General features: G+C 38.2%; 1 protein-coding gene across 1 annotated transcript in view; it reads right to left on the reverse strand.

Annotated features, from left to right (window-relative positions):
* The window catches only part of LOC133750442 (phospholipid-transporting ATPase ABCA3-like), a 170,720-nt gene that overhangs the window by 42,805 nt on the left and 106,454 nt on the right, over nt 1–21,461 (reverse strand). The window contains exons 20-25 of the mRNA XM_062180048.1: nt 19,916–20,213; nt 7,585–7,834; nt 7,237–7,441; nt 3,097–3,319; nt 1,940–2,098; nt 884–892 (exon numbers count right to left, since the gene is read on the reverse strand). Coding sequence (XP_062036032.1) covers nt 884–892; nt 1,940–2,098; nt 3,097–3,319; nt 7,237–7,441; nt 7,585–7,834; nt 19,916–20,213 — 1,144 coding nt within the window. The remainder of the gene's footprint in view (nt 1–883; nt 893–1,939; nt 2,099–3,096; nt 3,320–7,236; nt 7,442–7,584; nt 7,835–19,915; nt 20,214–21,461) is intronic.

Genomic DNA, 21,461 nt, shown 5'->3' on the forward strand with positions numbered 1-21,461 from the left:
ATGCAAAAAATTGAGATCCATGCATTGTTTTCTCATAATATGCATTTTATCTTAACTTTCCAAAGACTTCTCATATGCATGGATTTCAAAGAATTTCTGAAGCAAAATTAATTTATCTTTTAATTCTATTTTCCACAAACTTTTTAAAGTATCTTCAAGTACACGCACACATACACAAGTGTGTGTGTGTGTGAATTTTGAAATTTATTTTTAGTTTCATTTCTTATTTTCTAATTTCCAAATGGCCACAATGGCCAGGGCTGGGCCAAGCCAAAGCCAGAATCCAGGAGCTTCCTCCAGATCTCCCAAGTGGCTGCAGGGGCCCAAGCACTTAGGCCATCCTCTGCTTCTTTCCCAGGAACATTAGCAGAAAGCTGGATCTGAAGTGGAACAGCCAGGACTAAAACCAGTGCCTATATGGGATACTGGTGCTACAGGCCACACTTTTAATCTACTGTACCCCCAATTTCATTCTTTACCAATGTGCTCCTTTGTGTTATTCCTAAAATTTTTAAGAATATTTATTAACAATAATTATACATATTTCAATACATGTATAAAATGTACACTGGTCAAGTCAGGAAAATCAACATTTCTCCTCTTACACATTATTTATGATTAAAAGCTTTGTTGTATAGTTTTAACCTTACTAAATTTAACAACAGATACCTGAGAAATCTTCAAATAATCTGTTATATGTTACATATGATTATAAATATATATGCACACATTTACATAAATAGTCATTTCAGACCTTTAAAATTCACTGAGGAGGCCTGTTTTGTGATCTCTACTAGTGAACTAGTCTATGTACACATATAAAAAAGGTTCTGCTAAATTCTGTTGCTGAGAATGTCAATTTGGTCCAGTTGGCTGTCAGAACGAATCAAATCTTCTATATTTCTTCTGATTTTATGACTCTTATTGTTTAAATTCTTTTGAGAAAGTTAAAATCTCCAATTATAACTGTGGATTTGTCTGTTTTTTTCCTTTCATTACTTTCAGCTTTGGCTTTAAATCTCCCAACTCTATTTTATAAATTTCTGAACCATGTGGCTTCTGTCGAGTATACCTATATAGTTTATATTCTTATTTACGCAGATTGTTTAGGCTATACTTCGTGAACAGGGTATGAAACTACAAACCCAGTTGTTTCTCCGCATTTTACTACATTTTTACAATGAATCTCTCTTTTCTCAATCTTTCCCCCTGAACACACCAATTTAAGTTTATTAGTATAACTACATTTTGGGTTCAGCTTCCCCAGCTACTATAATATAGATGACCTGGCTCATACTTCCAACATGTGCCCTGCCACTTCCCACATTCTCTTTTCCCCAGTAACACTGCAGGCATATGTAATAATTGATATAGGACCAACATTAGAGATTTCTGAAATGAAAATGAATGTTTAATCCTTCCTCATTAAGTTATTATTCTTTATCCTGCCTTCCTTTCTGCTTTTTTTTCTTGTTTAAATGCTCCCACCACCAAGGTAGTTACTTCCAACTTTTAAATACTCACCTAACAAACATTTGTGTGTCTATTATATTGCTGATCCCATATAAGACAATGAGGAATTTAATATTAAATTGGCATCTTCCACTCAAAAACTAGTGTACTAGGGGAGCGGGATGACAGAAATGTAAATGAAATCCAGACTACAATTATAACCTTACCATGGAGATTCTTTCCCATGGAGATAATGTATTATGTATATTTAAACTATGAATTTTAGCTGTATCTTGTACAAGCTGTGTGACATAGACCAAGTTACTTACATTTGTGTAAGCTTTGTTTCCCTCAAAATAAAGATATCAACACATAACTCTATGTATTATTGCAAAGATTCACAATAGTGTAGACAGAGCTATTTACCTGTGCTTAGTAACTGATCACTAGTATCTCTGATAAGCCTTGGAGAGCCCAGGATACTCACATTCATCACAGTTTATGATTTTAGGAATGTTGTTCGAGGAAGAACATAATTGAGTGTTTTCTTGGAAATCATAATATTTGGTGATGCTCATCCCAAGGTTATAAATGGGTAACAGCAGGAGTGTATTAAGTATGAGGTTTTTTACAGTAGTGTTTACGCCTGCGATTAAAAAAATAACATTAACATGCTTTACATAAAGTGAACTGTCTCAAGAAAACAAAATCTCCCGAAGTTGATCATATTAAACTGAGAAAATTACAAAGTAATAACACCATCCTCATAAAATTCTAATGTCTTACCACTAAATATACTACCTCTGATATCTTAAAACTGAAGTTCTGCCAGCCACCCAAATAAACAATGAAACTAAAGGGATGCAGCCTGCAAACATCTTGATTTTAGTCCAGTGAGACCTATGTCAGACTTCTGACCTAGAGCACTGTCAAGTAATACATTTTTACAGTTTAAGCTACTAAATTTGTGCTAACTTGTTACAGTAGCAATAGAAATTAAAACAGAGACAAAGTGGCAGCAATATGGTTAATTCAGGGAAATAACAAGACAGCACAATTCCTCCTACATACTTTTAGTTTACTATTTGGAGATCAATTTTTGTTCATATAGCTTAATATTTGCTCTTGAAAAGGTATGCAAGGAATATTAAGACCTTCATCTAATTCAGGGAAATCTTCAGTAGGAAGATAAGACCTAACATCAGAAAATGGGATACAAGCCTATTTTTCTCAGTCTGCAACACCAAGAACAGCTGAATTAACACAGATGAAGCTAAGATTTAGAGTGACTTGACAGAGGAGTGGCAGCAGTCTGTGCTCTAAAATATTCCTATTTGTGATTGTTGCCAGTCCAGTCAATCTCTCTTTCAGTATCATGATCAAGGGGGAAAAATTTAAAGATAAATATTGTACAAACCCAGGCTTGGGAGAAAGGGGGCTGTGATCATGTTAGTGGCATAATTTGTTTTGCTTTGCACTCAACATAATGCCAAAATATAAATGGCACTGATAAAAGGCTGTTAACTTAATATTAGCATAACTTTTTCCACAGAAAAAATTATAATATTCTTATCTTCAAATCCAGTTTTTTTTTGTTTATTCATAGGAGGTCCCTGGGAAGCAGAAACTGTATGAAGCTCTTACCTTGAAGGTTGTTTAGTAGGAGATCCACAAGTACACCCAAAAATCCTATGCATTGGTTGAACATGAAGAGCTTGATATAGGCACTGGTGCTACTACTAAACAGGAAACATGTCAGGTATATGAAGGGAATAACAGACAAGGCGAACATCATAAAGATGAACATTGTGTCCAGAAAGCGGAAATCCCTGATCAATAAATCCAGCCCGGCAAGTAGGAACACCACCTGAGACACAGAGTACAGAAATAAAGTCAAAGTGAAGAAAAACATGCAACACCTGACAACTCAAGTTCAAACACAGAAGGAAAAAATTGTTCCTCTATTATAACATAGAACTATTAATTAAATCATTTTATTTATGAGCATGCCTGTGAGGCATTTATACTTTTTAAAAAAAAAAGATTTATTTAGTTATTTGAAAGGCAGAGTTACACACACACACACACACACACAGATCTTCCATCTCCTGGTCCACTTCTCAGATGGCTGCAACATACAGGGATGGGCTGAAGCCAGGATTTGGGAGCTTCTTCCAAGTCTCCCACTTGGGTGGCAGGGGTCCAAGCACTTGTGTCAGCTTCTAGGGCTTTTCCAGGCCATTAGCAGGGAGCTGCATTGGAAGTGCAGCAGCCATGACTTGAACCAGTGCCAATAGAGGGGCACTGCAGGAAGCAGCTTTACCTTCCACCCCACAATGCCAGCTCCACTTACACCTCTTCCTCACCAACGAGCAGAACCACTATAACTGCATTTCTATTCCTTTTTGTTTTTCCTATGTGAAATGATTTTACTTTGTTGTTCTTGAACAAGATCGGAGTGCATTCTTTGTTCCCACACCCCCAAATAAGCCTATTCTCGATATTTCTAGAGATCAAATCACCTAGTAGGAAAACTTTTAAAAAATATTCTAATTCTGTAGCTGCAGGCCATGCATCTAAGGGGCCTACCTTTTACTCCTCTCTAATTTTAAATTTTGCCTGTTGGCTTTACGTGTTATCTCACTCCTCTTCTCCCCATTTCAGCCATTTGGCTGAGAGGCACCCAGGGAAACCCAAGGCTACAGGGGACTTAAGTAATAAAACTGGGAACCTGTATAGCTGCTAAAAAGATAAATTTCCAGACATGCTTTCATTAGTTATTGATTATAGCTCCTCAAATATTCCAGGGTTGTCCATTATGTGCTATCAAATGATTACATAGGAGGATCATTATGAAGTGGGCAATAGTGCAAAAGGAGAATGTCTACTGTGTGATTGACAAAAATGTTCTCAATGGTAGTAGAAAAAGTAATAAAGGCATCAATATAACTTATGTAAAAACATTCTAAAGCAGTTGTTTATATGAAGCAAAGGCAAGGAACATGCTCAGAAGGGAGACAATAAAATTCACATTTGATCGGGTAAGGATGAGTTATAGTTTCACGGAAAAGCTCCCCTGACACAGAGTTAGTCTTCAAAGGTTGAGAAAGGTAGGTATTTTCTCAAATACAAAATTTTCAGTACTAATGCCAAATCACACAAAGAAACAGGCAAAAATCCAGGCCATTCAAGAGAAGAAAATAAAATGGCAACAATCATCCCTAAGGAAGCACAGATCTCAGACTTACTAAATAAAAATAAATTAAACTGTCTTAAATATGCTCAGAGAGCTAATGTAGAAATTGATGATTACAGAGAATCACAAAAATAATATATGAATAAAATGAAAATATAAACATGATCTTTTCTAAGTTCCCTCATCTAGATAAATTTCAAAAATGTGTGCACCGAAATAAACTTATCTTATAATTCTATTTTTCCATGACATTTTGAATTTCACAAGAAAATTTAAAATTTGGAAAACAGTTAATTGGAAAATTTACAACTGAAGAACATAAAACTGAAATTAAGAACTCATCAGATAGGTTTAATTAATAGTAGGTTTAGGGGCTGGCACGGTGGCGTACTAGGTTAATCCTCCGCCTGCGGCGCCGGCATCCCATATGGGTGCCAGGTTCTAGTCCCGGTTGCTCCTCTTCCAGTCCAGCTTTCTGCTGTGGCCCGGGGGGGCAGTGGAGGATGGCCCAAGTGCTTGGGCCCCTGCACCTGTATGGGAGACCAGGAGAAGCACCTGGCTCCTGGCTTCTGGCTTTGGATTGGCGCGGCATGCCGGCCACAGTGGCCATTTGGGGAGTAAACCAATGGAAGGAAGACCTTTCTCTCTGTCTCTCTCTCACACTGTCTATAACTCTACCTGTCAAATTAAAAAAAAAAGTAGGTTTAATAATTAGATGGATTTAATAATAGCATAAAGCAGAGTTGATAATCTAGAAAAAACATCAATAGAAAATATAAAAAGAAAAACTCAACAGAAACAAATTAAGTGTTAAATATGTGTGAATGAAAAGACACATACATGTAAATGAAGTCAGAGAACATGAGAATAATCAAGAATCTGCAAAACTGGGGAGAGACATCAATATTCATATTCTGAATATATCAAACAAAGTGAGTAAAAAGAAATGCAGGTACAATATAATAAGAATGCTGAAAGTCTAAGTCAAAGGGAGAATATTCAAAGAAAACAGTGACAAGGAAGATTGAAAACTTTCCAAGGATTTACCAAGGACAACAGGCTACTCAGTGACAATAAAGAATGCCATAGAACAATGGGCATCACTAAAGTGCAGTGAGAAATGTCCATCAAAATACTCCACAAAAGAGAAAGAAAATAAAGAAATAAACACATTTCTATTCAAACAAATCTGGAAGTTTTAATTTTTTTTGGTCATCAAACCCTCCCTAAGAGAAATATCGTAGAAAGTTCTTTAGAAGGAAGAAAAATGTTCCAAATAAAATTGCCAGCAAGAATGTAAAGCAATGAAAAACAGCATGTAATTATAAGTAAATATTATCCGCAAAACAAACATTTATTTATTAAAAATAAATATGTGACATTAAAATGCTGATCACAGTAATGCAAAAAGTGGGAAGGAAGTAACTGGAAAAACAAGGTTCTAGGGTCTTAGTACTATCAGGGAAGCTGAAAAGCAACAACTTATAATACTTACTAATTAATCAAGTGCCAAGGTCATCTGCAAGATAGTCATGAAAATAATTTTTTAAATGCAATGAATAGGGAGCAGAAAAAAGGGAGGAATGGTAATTCAAATAGAAAAAGAATAAGATGATGATATAAGTATTTAATCTACTCTGATTATAAGGCTAATATTGTCACCCTGGAAAACAAACCTAACACCAAAAACATATTACTTACAGGAGATACTTAAAATATGAGGAACCAGAAAACTGAGTGTAAAAGAATGGTAAAACAAATACCAAGAAACAATACTAAAATAAAATTAGAATACCTTGATGCAGTGGTCAACATGCTGCTTGGGATTCCTGCATTTCATATCAAAATGCCTGGGTTGGAGTCTTGGCCACAAATACAGGGTCCTGCCAATGTGACTCAAGTAGTACTTGGGTTCCAAGACTGGTGTTGTGGCATAGTGGGTGAAGCCACCACCTCTAACGCCAGCATCTCACATGGGCATAGGTTTGTGTCCTGGCTGCTCCACTTCCAATCCAGCTCCCAGCTAATAGCCTAGGAAAAGCAGTGGAAGATGGTCCAAGTACTTGGGCCCCTGCCAACTGCATGGAAGACCAGAATGAAGCTCCTGGTTGCTGACCGTATGGCCATCTGGGGAGTGAACCAGCAAATGGAAAATCTCTGTCTCTCCCTCTTTCTCTGTAACTCTGATATTCAAATAAGTAAATAAATAAATATTAATAACAACAACAATAAAAAAGCGCTTGGATCTCTCCCACCAAGACTAAAGCTTCCAGCTCCCTAATTCAGCCTGGTCCAGCCCAACTCTGGTTGTTCAGGGTCATTTTGGAAATGAACAAGCAGATGGAGGATCTCTCCAGTTTGTATTGGAGAGTAAGCACCCAAAATTTTGCAGACAAGAAAGAATATTTTAAGGAAAAGAATGTAAGAGAGAAAGATTTCATTATGAGGCATATTCCACATTGCATTATCTGGCATAATTTAGAAAATTATGTTTATCTTTCTTGAGAGAATCAGGTTTAGTTTAAAATCACAAGTTTTCTATGTTGTACAGGAGACTGAACCCTCAAGATAATTTATCCAACACTCACCAGTAGTAAGCAGGAGGCAAAAAAGAGGATGGCAATATCCCACATCAGAGAAGTAAACCAGAAAATAAAGACATAGACACCACTCAAAAACTGTATGTGCTTTGCTTTAGTGATTCTCTCAGTCACTGTCAGGAGGCAAAAGCCACTGATCAAAATACTCATGCCGAAAAACAAATTAAGGGCTATTTGAATTCCCGATGTTCTTCTACAAAAGAATGGAAAAGGAGCACACTGGTAAAACACCAAAGTGGAAAATATTAACAATAACTTTCTTAAGAACATGGTCAAATAGAGAAGGAGGAGTGTATTTAAAGCATAAAGCTCAACTCTAGTTAATAGTATACATACCTATCACCAGCGCTATTACTGACATAACGAGGCTGAGGTTTGTTGAAGACTGTAATGGAAGCACCAGAGCCAGAAAGCGACTTAAAAATAGTATTGTCTAACACTGCCAGGGATAATGATGGTGAATGGTAGGCCTCATTGTTGAACCAAAAGGTCAATTTAATGGCACCTCCAGCAACCTCAATGGAAAGTCCAATAATACATGAATAAGTGCATTGTCGATTTTTTGACAAGTATTCCTGTAGGTCACCTGGATTGAGGAAACAAAAGAATGGTCATGAACTCAGCATACATACAAATGACTTACTATGCAATGTAAAGTAACTCCCTCAAATTTTACTTGCCAGATCTACTTTCCTTTTCCAATGTTTTTTTTTTTTTTTTTTTTTTTTTTTTTTTTTTTTTTTTTTTTTTTTTTTTTGTGGACAGGCAGAGTGGACAGTGAGAGAGAGAGAGAGAGAGAAAGGTCTTCTTTTGCCGTTGGTTCACCCTCCAGTGGCCGCCGAAGCCGGCACGCTGTGGCCAGCACACTGCGCTGATCCGAAGCCAGGAGCCAGGTGCTTCTCCTGCTCTCCCATACAGGTGCAGGGCCCAAGGACTTGGGCCATCCTCCACTGCCTTCCTGGGCCACAGCAGAGAGCTGGCCTGGAAGAGGAGCAACCGGGACAGAATCCTGTGCCCTAACTGGGACTAGAACCTGGTATGCCGGCACTGCAGGCAGAGGATTATCCTATTGAGCCGCAGCGCTGGCCCCTTTTCCAATGTCTTACACTTTCCCTGTCACATCTTGAATATTCACCTCAAAAACAGTCACTAATCTACATAAACCTCACACCTTTTAGCTTAATTTCATTGAGAGTACACAGTCCACCAGCTACTAATTCCCTCAAATTCCTTTATCCTCATTAAAAAGTTCAGAATTAAAATTTTTTTAAAGATTCATTTATTTATTTGAAAGTCACAGTTACACAGAGAGAAGAGAGGCAGAGAGAAAGAGGTCAGTCTTCCATCCACTGGTTCACTCCCCAATTGGCCACAATGGCCGGAGCTGTGCTGATCCAAAGCCAGGAACCTGGTGCTTCTTTCAGGTCTCTCACATTGGTGCAGGGGCCCAAGGACTTGGGCCACCTTCTACTGCTTTCCCAGGCCATAGCAGAGCTGGATCAGAAATGGATCAGCCAGGGCACAAACTGGTGCCCATACAGATACCAGAATCGCAGGCAGAGGCTTTATCCACTACGCCACAGCACTGGCCCCAGAATTAAAATTGTTAAAAAAAAATACAATTACAACTTAGATTAGCATACAGAAAGCTAAATCCTTGCTAAGAAAAATTGTAAAGCCTAAATAAAACCCACTAAATAAATCTGTTTGAAGGAGTTAGAAAATTAGCAAGGCAACAAGAGTTTTCAAAAGTTACACAAGGGGCCAGCATTGTGGCACAATGGGTTAAGCTACCACTTGTGACACTGACATCCCATACTGGAGCACCAGTTTGAGTGATAGCTGCTCTACTTCCAATCTAGCTCCCTGCTAATGTCTAAGAATGCAGCAGAGGATGGCCCAAGTACTTGGGTCCCTGCTACCCCTGTGAGAGAACCAGCTGGAATCCCAGGCTTCTGGCTTTCAAGGACCTGGCCCAGCACTTGTGGGCATTTGAGGAATAAACAAGTAGATCTCTCTCTCCATGACGCTATGCCTTCAAATCAATCAATCAATAAACAAATCTTTTTTAAAAAGTTTCATGAAACCAAGGAGATAAAGAATAAAAGTTCTAAGTCTATCCAAGCAGCCACAACATAGGAATCCAACATTCAGAGTGAGCAATGCAGAGAAGACAGCATTACAGAAAACTCTCTGTTATGGATGGCAATGATGACCTGAGGCCTGGTATTTATCGTCCATGAGCTAAGAATTATTTTTACATTTTTAATTTGTAAATAAGAGGAGAAAGCACAAGAGGCAAAGAAGATGATGATAACAAAGACAACAATGATGGAATATATGTAGCTTTTTAAACAAAATATTTATTTTATTTGAAAGACAAAGTAATAAAGAGGGGAGAGACAGAGTGAGAAATATATCTTCCATCCACTTTTTCACTCTCCAGATGGCTACAATGGCTGTGGCTAGGCCAGGCCAAAAGAGACAGCAACTCTATCCAGGTCTTCCACATGGGTGGCAGGGGTCCAAGTACTTCAGCCATCTTCTGCTGTGTTCCCAGACACATTGGCAGGGAGCTGAATCAGAAGTGGAACAGCAAAAGAACCTAAAAAGTTATTTTTCAGAAGACATACAAATGACCAAAAGGTCCCTACTTTCAATTCTGATATATAAGCTGGGATGTATTCTTAACTTTCTGAGAAACTGCTATATTGTTTTCCATGGCCATTGTACCATTTTATATTCCACCCAGAAGCAGGATACATGGGTTTTGATTTATCCACATCCTTTTCAACAGTTCTTTCTTTAAAAAATGTTTCAATAGCAGCAATTCGAACGAATGTGAAGGAGTATATCATTATGGTTTTGACTTGAATTTTTCCCTGTGATTAGTGATTTTCAGTATCTATTTACAGTGCTTGTTGGCCACTTGTATATCTTCCTCAGAGTACTATGTATTCAAGTTCCTTGCCCATTTTAGAAATGGGTTTTTTCTTTTTGTTGTTGATGAGTTTTAGGCATCTTTATATATTCTGGGTAATAATTCCTGATCAGATACCTCATTTACAAGCATTCGTGGAGAAGATCACTTTGGGGATTGTCCTTTTATGCACAAAAGTCTTAAATTTTGATATAGTTCAATTTAACTATTTTTTCATTCTTTCAAAATTTATTTATTCATGTATATTTGAAAGGAAGAGAGGGACAGAGAGGAAGAGAGAGGAGGAGAAGGACAGGAAGAGAGGGAGAAAGTTGTCTTCCATCCTTTGGTTCACTGACCAGCTGGTGTTACGTCAGCATAAAGCAAGAAGTCTGGAACTTGATCTGGGTCTCCCAAAGGGTGGCAGGGACCCCAAGAACTTGGTCTATCACCTGATGCCACCTACAGTGCACATTAGCAGGAAGCTGCATTCAGAAATAGATATAGGACTTGAAACCAGACACTGTGATATGGGATATAAGCATCCCAAGCATTTTAACTGCTGCACCAAATTCTTGCACTTAGAATTTTATTTATTTGAGAGACAGAGAGAGATAAGAAAAAAATACCACACTGGGCTGCCATATGCTAGCTCATACCTCAAATGCCCACAATGTACAAGACTGGCCCAGGCCAAAGCTGGGACTTCAATCTGGGTCTCCCATGTGGGTGGCCAGAACTGAAGCACTACAGCCAATTACCTGTTGCTTCCCAGGATGCACATTAGAAGGAAGTTGGAATCAATAGCTAAGCTGTGGGTGGGGGCGGTGCTGTGGTACAGTGGGTTAAACCACTGCTGCAGTGCTGGCATCCCATGTGGGCACCAGTTCAAGTCTTGGCTGCTCCACTTCCAATCCAGTTCTCCGCTAACGTGCCTGAGAAAGCAGAAGATGGCCCAAGTCCTTGGGCACATGCACCCGTGTGGGAGATCCGGATGAAGCTCCTGACTCCTGGCTTCAGTCTGGCCCAGCCCCGGCTGTTGTAGCCATTAGGGGAGTTAACCAGTGGATGGAAGACCTTTCTCTCTGTCTCTCCCTCTGTCTGTCTCCCTACCTTTCAAATAAATAAAAATCTTTTTAAAAAATTTTAAAAAAGACTATCCTGGCTCCATTAGATGGTCTTCCCATCTTCATTAAAAATTATTTGTGTATGAGAGAGTTTATTTCTGGGTTCTCTACCTTTTCTACCGATGTATCTATCTGTCTTTATATCAGCTCTGCACTCTTGTGAGAGTTGTAGGCTTGTAGAAAATTTTGTTATCATGAAGTCTGTGACTTACAACATTTCTTTTTCTACATTATTTTGTCTGTTATGGTTCCTTGAGATTCCATGTGAATTTGGAGACTGATTTTTCTTTTCTTTCTTTCTTTTTTTTTTTTTTTTTTTGACAGGCAGAGTTAGACAGTGAGACAGATAGAAAGCTCTTCCTTTTCCGTTGGTTTACCCCTCAAATGGCTGCTGCAGCCAGCGCGCTGTGCTGATCCAAAGCCAGAAGCCAGGTGCTTCCTCCTGGTCTCCCAAGCGGGTGCAGGGCCCAAGCACTTGGGCCATCCTTCACTGCCTTCCCAGGCCACAGCAGAGAGCTGGACAGGAAGAGGAGCAACTGGGACAGAATCCGGCGCCCCAACCGGGACTAGAACCCGGTGTGCCAGCGCCGCAAGGTGGAGGATTAGCCAAGTGAGCTGCAACGCCGGCCTGATTTTTCTATTTCTACAAAAAAGTATTTTTAGAATTTTGGTAGGGATTGCATTGAAGCTGTAGGTTGCTTTGGCTAGTATTGACTTCTTAACAATATCAATTCACAAGCATAGGATATCTTCATTTATTTGTGTGTATTTTCAGCAACATTTTGAGATTTCACTGGACAAGTCTTTCAGCTGTTTAGTTTTATTCATAAGACCATTTTTCATGATATTATGAATGAAATTTTCTTCATTTTCAGATATCATTGTCAGGGTATTTGATTTTTTATCCTGCCAAACTGATCAATTTATTAGCTCCAATAGATTGTGTATGCTTACATGTACGAGTGTATATAATTTCACAGAAATACAGTTTATGTATTTCAGGGATCCCTGTGAATAGAGATAATTTTACTTCTTCTTCCTCATTTGAATGCTCTTTATTTCTATTTTTTTAATCTAAATGTTCTGACCAGGATCTCCAGTATGTCAAAAGAAAAAAAAAAAAAAAGAGGAAAAGGAGGCATCTTTCACCACTAAGTATGGTGTTTGCTTTCCATTCTATCAAAATATATTAAAAATTTCATTTATAATAGCATGAAAGTACTAAAATTTTTATGAATAAAAAAATTGAAAGAGTTGGCCACCAAAATGACAAAATGTTGCTGAATGAAATTAGACATAATGACATCTTGTGCCTATCAATCCCACTAGATGCTTTTTAACATTTTTAATGTGATTTTTTACTTCAGTTCTTGTTAATAATTTTCACATAGATATTCACCATGGCATTTTTACCTAAAGATACTCTTTTCTTATAGTATCTTTATCTGGTTTTGATATCAGGGCTATGCTGGCCTCACAGAATAAGTTTGAAAGTATTCCCTAGCTTCTAATTGGAATAGGTTAAGAAAAAAATGTGTTCATTTATGTTAAAAGGCTAGGAAAATGTACCAATGAAGCCATCTGGTTTTGGGCTGCACTTTATTAGAGGTTTTTGATGACTAATTCAATCTCCTTATAACTTACATAGATCTTTGGAGATAATATTTCTTCATGACTAAGTCTTGGTAGTTTTTATATTTCTAGGTATTTGTTCATTTCATCTAGGTTGTCCTATTTTTTGTTGTGTAATTATTCACAGATATAATTTTAGTACAGCTGGTAATAATGCCACTTTTAAAATTTGAGATATAGTTAGCAAGTCTTCTTTTTTCCTTTCCTTTTCAACATATCTAAAGGTTTCTCAAATTTGTTGATCTTTTCTAGGAAAAAACTTTAGGATTTCTTGACTTTTGTTATATTTATTTTGTTTCTCTCTTCTCTAATTGTTAATATTTCCTTCCTCTGCTGGCCTTGAGCTTAGTTTTTTCTTCTAGTTAGAGGCTTGTCAACTTGAGGACTTTCTTTTTAAGGTAATCATTTAAGCTATCCATTTTTCTCTTAGCACTGTTTTTGTACATCCTGTAAGTTTTGATATGTTGTGCTAATTTGCATTTGTCTCAAGATTTAAAAGGGTTTCCTTATGATTTATTCTTTAACTCAATGGTTAAATGTGTGTTGTTTATAGTTTCAATATACGTGTGTATTTTCTGTGTATCTTGCTGTTATTGACTTTCTACTATGGTCATCAAAGATACTTTGTATGATTTTTAATATTTTTAAGTGTATTGAGGCTTGTTTTGTGCCATAATATATGCACTACCCTAAGAATATTTCTTTTATACTTGAGAAAAATACTCTGGTATTATTTACTGGAAATTTCTATGTATGTCTGTTAGATTCATTTGATATTTGGTCGTGTTCAGGTCCATTGTTCTTTGTTGATACTACAGCTGGTTGGCATGTCCCTTACTGAAAGTAGGATACTGAAGCCACCTACTGTTAAAATAGACTTGTTTGTTTTTGCTGTATGCCTATCAATGTTAGATGTATTTAGGAGCTCTGATGTTTGGTGCATATATGTTTATAAATGTTGTATTTTACTGGTGATTCACCCCTATTATCACTCACTATATAATGCCATTTTTCTCTTATAATAGTTTTTGAGTTGGGGCTGCCATTGTGGCACAGTGGATTAAACCACTCCCATATGAGTGCTGGTTCCAGTTCCAACTGCTCCAGTTCTAAACCAGCTCCCTGTTAATGTGCCTGGGAAAGAAGCAGAAAATGGCCCAAGTGCTTAGGCCCCTGCCACCCACATGGGAGACCCAGATGGATGTTAAGGCTCCTGGATTCAGTCTGGCCCATTCCTGGCCATTGTGGCCATTTGGGGAGTAAACCAGAAGATCTCTCTATATATATAATTCTGACTTTAAAATAAATAAATAAATCTTTAAAAGTATAAAAAATATCTTTTGAGTTAAAGTAAGTTCTATTAGTAAAGCCACCTATAATTTCTTTTATTATTTGCATGAAGTCTTTTCACTTTCAACCTATATGTGTCCTTAGATTTAAAGTAAATCTCTTGTAGATATATAGACTCTTTTTTTTAAAAAAAAATCCAGTCTTCCAATCTATGCCTTTTAATTGAAAAGTTAATCCACTTATATTTATAATAAATACTGAGAGGGAAGAACTTATTATTTCTATTTTGTTATTTGTTTTCTGTGTGTCCTATCTTTTGTTCCTCATTTCCTCTCTGTCTTCCTTTCTGTTTAGTTGATTTTTTTGTACTGACATGTTTTAATTTTCTTCTCATTTCTATAGATTTGTTTTTAAAGATTTAAATTCATTTATTTGAAAGCCAAGGAGAGAGAATGAAGGAGAAGGACACATACATACACATGCACACACACACACAGAGGGAGGGAGGGAAGGAGGGATAGAGAGGGAGAGAAGGAGGGAGAGGGAGAAGGAGAGAGAGAGAGAGAGAGAGAGAGAGAGAGAGAGAGAGAGAATGAATATCTTTCAACTCTCCAAATGATAGCAACAGCTGGAAATGGTCTAAGCTGAAGCCAGGCACCCAGAAATCCATCCAGGTCTCCCACATGGGTAAAAGAGGCCCAGATACTTGAGCCAAGTGCTTAGGCCCCTGCCACCCACATGGGGACCCAGATGGATGTCAAGGCTCCTGGATTCAGTCTGGCCCATTTGCTGCTTTCCCAGGCACATTAGCAGGGAGCTGGATCAGAAGCAGAGTAGCCAGGATTTGAACTGGTGCTCCCATGTGAGATGCCAGTATTGTAAGAGGTGGCTTAACCCACTGCACCATAACGCCAGCCCCCTCTATGTTTTTTTTTTTCTTCTATTTACCATGGGCATCACATTCTGAAGTTGCCATCCAAGTGGCAACTTAACCACCACGACAAATGCTCACTCCAAGATTACATTGCTATATACTGTGTGTAACAATTAACATAAGTTGTGACGCGGCTCAATAGGCTAATCCTCTGCCTTGCGGCGCCGGCACACTGGGTTCTAGTCCCAGTCGGGGTGCCGGATTCTGTCCCGGTTACCCCTCTTCCAGGCCAGCTCTCTGTTGTGGCCCAGGAGTGCAGTGGAGGATGGCCCAAGTGCTTGGGCCCTGCACCTGCATGGGAGACCAGGAGAAGCACCTGGCTCCTGGCTTCAGATCAGCGCGATGCGCCGGCCGCGCCGGCCATTGGAGGGTGAACCAGCGGCAAAAAGGAAGACCTTTCTCTCTCTCTCTCTCTCTCTCTCTCACTATCCACTCTGCCTGTCAAACAAAACAAACAAACAAACAAAAAACAATTAACATAAGTTCACAGTTAATTTTTTTCTTTTGTGTTTTGAGTCATGTAAAGGAAAAGTGGGATTATAAACCAAAATTACAACAGTACTAGTTTTAAAAAATTATTTTCCATTTATTTACCTTTGTTTACATTATAATTTCCCAGGACTCAGTTATGCCTAGTGGCCTTTCATTTCATTGTGCAGGACTCCCTGTACCATTTCTGGTAGGACAGTTCTAGTGTTAATGAATTCTCAGGTTTTGCTTATCTGAGAATGCTCCTATTTCTCCTTCTTTTTGAAAAACTGTTCTTGATATAAGATTCTTTGTTCACTCTTTATTTTTAATTTCAGCATGTTAAAACCATGCAAGACTTCTGCTAAGAAATCTGGTAATCTTATTGTGGATCCCTTTGTGTGATGAACTGTTTTTCTCTTGTTGCTTTCAAGATTCTCTCTTTGACTAAAGTTCGATTATAATGTATCTTTGTGTAGGCTTCTTTGAGCTTATCCTACTTGGAGTTCATTCTTGTTTTAGTGTATCCAAGTCCTTCCTCAAATTTGGGGAATTTTCAGATATTCTTCTTCTAAAATTGCAATAATATGTATCTTGATATGCTTGGTGAGCTCCTGTAAGTCCTTTAGATTCTACTCATTTTTCTTCATTTTATCTTTTTTCTCCTCAGACTTATTCAGTTTGATGATTCTTTCCTTTTCGTATACAAGTTAGCTGCTAAACCACTCTAATACAATTTTCAGTTATTGTATTTTTTTAGTGCCAGAATCTGTTTTTAAAATGATTTCTACCTCTTTGTTGATATTTTCATTTTTATGTTTTTTGTTTTTCTTTATTTTTTGTCCATGTTTCCTCTAGTTTTTTGATCATATGTAAGACAGTTGTTTTTTTTTAAAACTTTTTTTTAATGAACATAAATTTCCAAAGTACAGCATATGGATTACAATGGCTTCCCCCCCATAACTTCCCTCCCACCCACAACCCTCCCCTTTCCCGCTCCCTCTCCCCTTCCATTCACATCAAGATTCATTTTCAATTCTCTTTATATACAGAAGATCAGTTTAGTATATATAAATTAAGTAAAGATTTCAACAGTTTGCACCCACATAGAAACACAAAGTGAAAAATACTGTTTGAGTGCTAATTATAGCATTAAATCACAATGTACAACACATTAAGGACAGAGATCCTACATGAGGAGTAAGTGCACAGTGACTCCTGTTGTTGACACTCTAGTTTATGGCGCCAGTAACCACCCTAGGCTCTTGTCATGAGTTCCCAAGGCTATGGAAGACTTTTGAGTTCACCAACTCTGATCATATTTAGACAAGGTCGTAGTCAAAGTGGAAGTTCTCCTCCCTTCAGAGAAAGGTACCTCCTTCTTTGATGGCCTGTTCCTTCCACTGGGGTCTCACTTGCAGAAATCCTTCATTTAGGTCATTTTTTTTTTTTTTGACAGAGTGTCCTGGCTTTCCATGCCTGAAATACTCTCATGGGCTTTTCAGTCAGATCCGAATGCCTTAAGGGCTGATTCTGAGGCCATAGTGCTGTTTAGGACATCTGCCATTCTATGAGTCTGCTGTGCATCCCACTTCCCATGTTGGATCATTCTCTCCCTTTTTTTATTCTATCAGTTAGTATTTTCAGACACTAGTCTTGTTTATGTGATCCCTTTGACTCTTAGTCCTATCATTATGATCAATTGTGAACATAAATTGATCACTTGGACTAGCGAGATGGCATTGGTACATGCCACCTTGATGGGATTGAATTGGAATCCCCTGGTATGTTTCTAACTCTACCGTTTGGGGAAAGTCAGCTTGAGCATGTCCCAAGTTGTACATCTCTTCCCTCTCTTATTCCCACTCTTATATTTAACAGGGATCACTTTTCAGTTAAGTTTCAACACTTAAACCTCATTGATTTGCATTTCCCTGATTGCTAGTGATCTTGAACATTTTTTCATGTGCCTGTTGGCCAATTGGATTTCCTCTTTTGAAAAATGTTCATTGAGGTCCTTGGCCCATCTCTCAAGTGTGTTGTTTGTTTTCTTGTTGTGGAGTTTCTTGATCTCTTTATAGATTCTTGTTATTAATCCTTTTTCTGTAGCATAGTTGGCAAATATTTTTTCCCATTCTGTTGGTTGCCTCTTCACTCTCCTGACTGTTTCTTCTGCAGTACAGAAACTTCTCAATTTGATGCAATCCCAATAGTTAATTTTGGCTTTGACTGCCTCCGCTTCCAGGAAGATAGTTGTTTTAAAAACTTTGTCTAATAAATCCAAAGCCTACATTTCTTTAGGATTGTTTCCTGAAGATTTATTTTCTTTGAACAGGGCATGTTTCCCTGGTTTTTTTTTTTTTTTTTTTTTATCACTGTGATCTTTTGTCGAAAATTGGGCATTAGAAAAATAAGCCACCTCCTCAGTTTTTGTAGACTGCATCTATGCAGGGAAACAATGTCACTGCTTAGAACAGAATAAGGCTTAAATTCTTCTCCTAACTTTTCTGAGCATGTGTCCTCCTTGGACCTGATCTGATCCTCTGTCCCCAGTGCACTTCTCGGGAATCTGTGGCTGCTTCTAAATATCTTATTTCTCTGTGAGTCTCATATAGGCTTCTTAGGGCCTTAGATATTACACTTCATTCTGTTGCTCATAATCTCATGCCTCCAGGTGCTCATATGTCTGCAGTCTGCCTTAAGCTTTTCACACACCTCAACACCTGGCATTGCTTTCGGTGACCTGCATGCACCCTTATATCTAAATTATACCCTTATTCCTATTTGGGCTCCAAGCCAAATTCCTTCAGGCATCCCCTGAATGCCTGAATGTTATAAAAATAAGTTCTATTGTTTTCTTTCTTCCTCAATGGAAGAACCAGAAATTAGGCAGCTTCTTGTCGACCACACTTGGATGAACCAGAAATAGGGGAGAAGCAAAGGTGAGCAAAGCTACCACAAAATTTTCTATTACTTTGAGTGTGTTTTTAATTTTTTTTTCTTCATTGGGTATCCACTCACTTACCTCAGACCCTTGGCTGGCCTCTAGAGCTTTCATAAAGCCATTCTAGCTAGTCTGTTGTCATTTATTTGACATTTTTGTAAGGGGGAAATGAGGGCCTGGGGTTTCCTAGTCCACCATCTTGCTAGAAGGATCACCTGAACGCTTGTTAATTAAGATAATACCTATGTACTCATAGGATAAAGAGGGAGATTTATTCACTAATTTTGCTATTTAAAATTTTTGTATGAGAAATATGATGTAGTAGAAAAGAAACTATATGTGAATCAGAGGAGCTCATCTCCTTTCTCTTGTTTTCCCTCTTCTATTCTAAACAACTATGTGGCATCTGATTAATATGCGTTCATCTAGTGCTCCTGTATTGGAGGAAGTAGAGGGAGATACTGACAACTTTTAGGCCACATAATCTGTGATGCATATATTGTAGTGGTCTAGGTAATTTTCAATATTTTCAAGTACATTTTCACCTTGAAATGTCACAATAGAAGCCCAAACAAGCAAACAAATAAACAAAAATCCTGCCAAAATGCATAGGTGATGTGATTTCCTAAAGTAACACTGTCCACCAGGTAGTAGCTGAAGGAAATACAAATAAAGCACTCGGAAGGAAATTACCAATCTTGAAAGAGGACAGACTTGCTTTTTACAGAGATGATATAACATAGTGGTGAGAAGTTCAAATTGCAGACTCCAGCCAAGCAGCCATAAAATCTTGTCCCTTCTCTAATACATATTGGATGTATAATATGGGGAAATTTACTTAATATAACCAAACTTTAACATCCTCAACCTTACCAAATATGTTTTTAATACCAGTAAATGATTTATAAAAACTGTTGTCAAAAGCATGTGCTCAGTATGTATAAAAAATTACTAGTACTACATGCAAAATAAATAATTTCTGAATAGCCTACCTATAAAACCTTCAAGTCCAGCTTGTCTTAGATGTGGCCAATCAAGGAGACTTGTGGGCAGTCTGCCTGGATGTCTGAAACCATGCTAACTTTTACAAAACAAAATATTGGGTACTTTTGACCATTCCCTCAAAGGTGCACAAATCGCTGGCAGATGACCCTCATTCAAATTAACTAATAATTAATCTTTGAAGCCAGCATCCCTGAAGGATAAGTCTTGCTTCTGATTGGCTTATCTTTCTGAGATTGGTTACTATTAAAAAAAAATATCAAGTTGCTTAATATTCCAGTACAGCTCTTCTTTGAAAGTGATACAAGCAATTCATCTACTGGATTCCTTTTCCTTTTCAAAAACCTTACCTTGTACTTCCTGAAGCTTTTGTTTCTTAGCTTTTAGCATATCCTCAAGGACTTTCAAAAAATCCTGAGCAAACGGAGAGTTTCCAGTAATTGAATATGGCACAATGGTTTCACCATATTGTTCCAAATCCATTTTCCGGGCAGGTTCTTCATGTGTCATAATGGTCACACCACTCATCAGAAAATAAACACTACCCAGAAGTCCCACTAACTGGAGCAACATCAACTTCCAGTTGCGCAAAGTAAATATTGCTCTCTTTAAGAGCATAGCATGGTACTGCTGCAGAAAATGTTTACACTGACAAGAGAGAAACATAGCATTACAATGGTCACAGAACTTAATGAAATTCATTAACATGAATGTTTTGAATCTTATGATAAAAGTTACGCATATTTTTAAAAATATAGGGGCCGGCACCATGGCTCACTTGGTTAATCCTCCGTCTGCGGCGCCAGCATCCCATATGGGAGCCAGGTTCTAGTCCTGGTTGCTCCTCTTCCAGTCCAGCTCTCTGCTGTGGCCCAGGAGGGCAGTGGAGGATGGCCCAAGTGCTTGGGCCCTGCACCCACATGGGAGACCAGGAGGAAGCACCTAGTTCCTAGCTTTGGATTGGCGTAGCTCCGGCCTTAGTGGCCATTTGGGGAGTGAACCAACGGAAGGAAGACCTTTTTTTCTCCCTCTCTCACTGTCTAACTCTATCTGTCAAATAAAAAAAAATTTTTTTTGACAGGCAGAGTGGATAGTGAGAGAGAGAGACAGAGAGAAAGGTCTTCCTTTTGCCGTTGGTTCACCCTCCAATGGCCGCCGCGGCTGGCGCTGCGACCTGCGCATCACGCTGATCCGATGGCAGGAGCCAGGTGCTTATACTGGTCTCCCATGGGGTGCAGGGCCCAAGGACTTGGGCCATCCTCCACTGCCTTCCCTGGCCACACAGAGAGCTGGCCTGGAAGAGCGGCAACCGGGACAGGATCGGTGCCCCGACCGGGACTAGAACCTGGTGTGCCGGCGCCGCAAGGCGGAGGATTAGCCTAGTGAGCCGCGGTGCCGGCCAAAATAAAAATTTTTTAAAAAGACCAAAAAAAGAAAGAAAATATAACCTTGGACAGAATATAGGCATAGTTCGTAGACTAAGTAACAAAAAAAAATTTGTTTTATGTTTAATGTGTTGTTTGAAAGTAACAAAGTTTGGCTTCTAATCTCATAACAAAAACCTCAAAAAGAATGATTTTATCATTAACATATTCATAGTATTTTTGTGCAGAATATCACATTCATGTTTCTTAGTATTAAATCAACCTTTCAATCCTACCTCCATTCTGTTAAGGAAACATTCACACAAAATGTGCATATGCAACAGATTTTCAATGCAAGGCTTTAATCTATGAGTTTTACAGGATTGTGGAAAGTCAGAAAACAGGAAATGAACTTACTTTTAAACTACAATGTGTTTCTCTTCAATATCTATATTTAAAAGGGAGTCCCATCAATAATTTGAAAAATGTATATAAATATATTTTTTTCTATAACTGAAAACTTTTTGGCAAC

Source organism: Lepus europaeus, chromosome 21, assembly GCF_033115175.1.
Source record: "Lepus europaeus isolate LE1 chromosome 21, mLepTim1.pri, whole genome shotgun sequence".
NCBI lineage: Eukaryota > Metazoa > Chordata > Mammalia > Lagomorpha > Leporidae > Lepus > Lepus europaeus.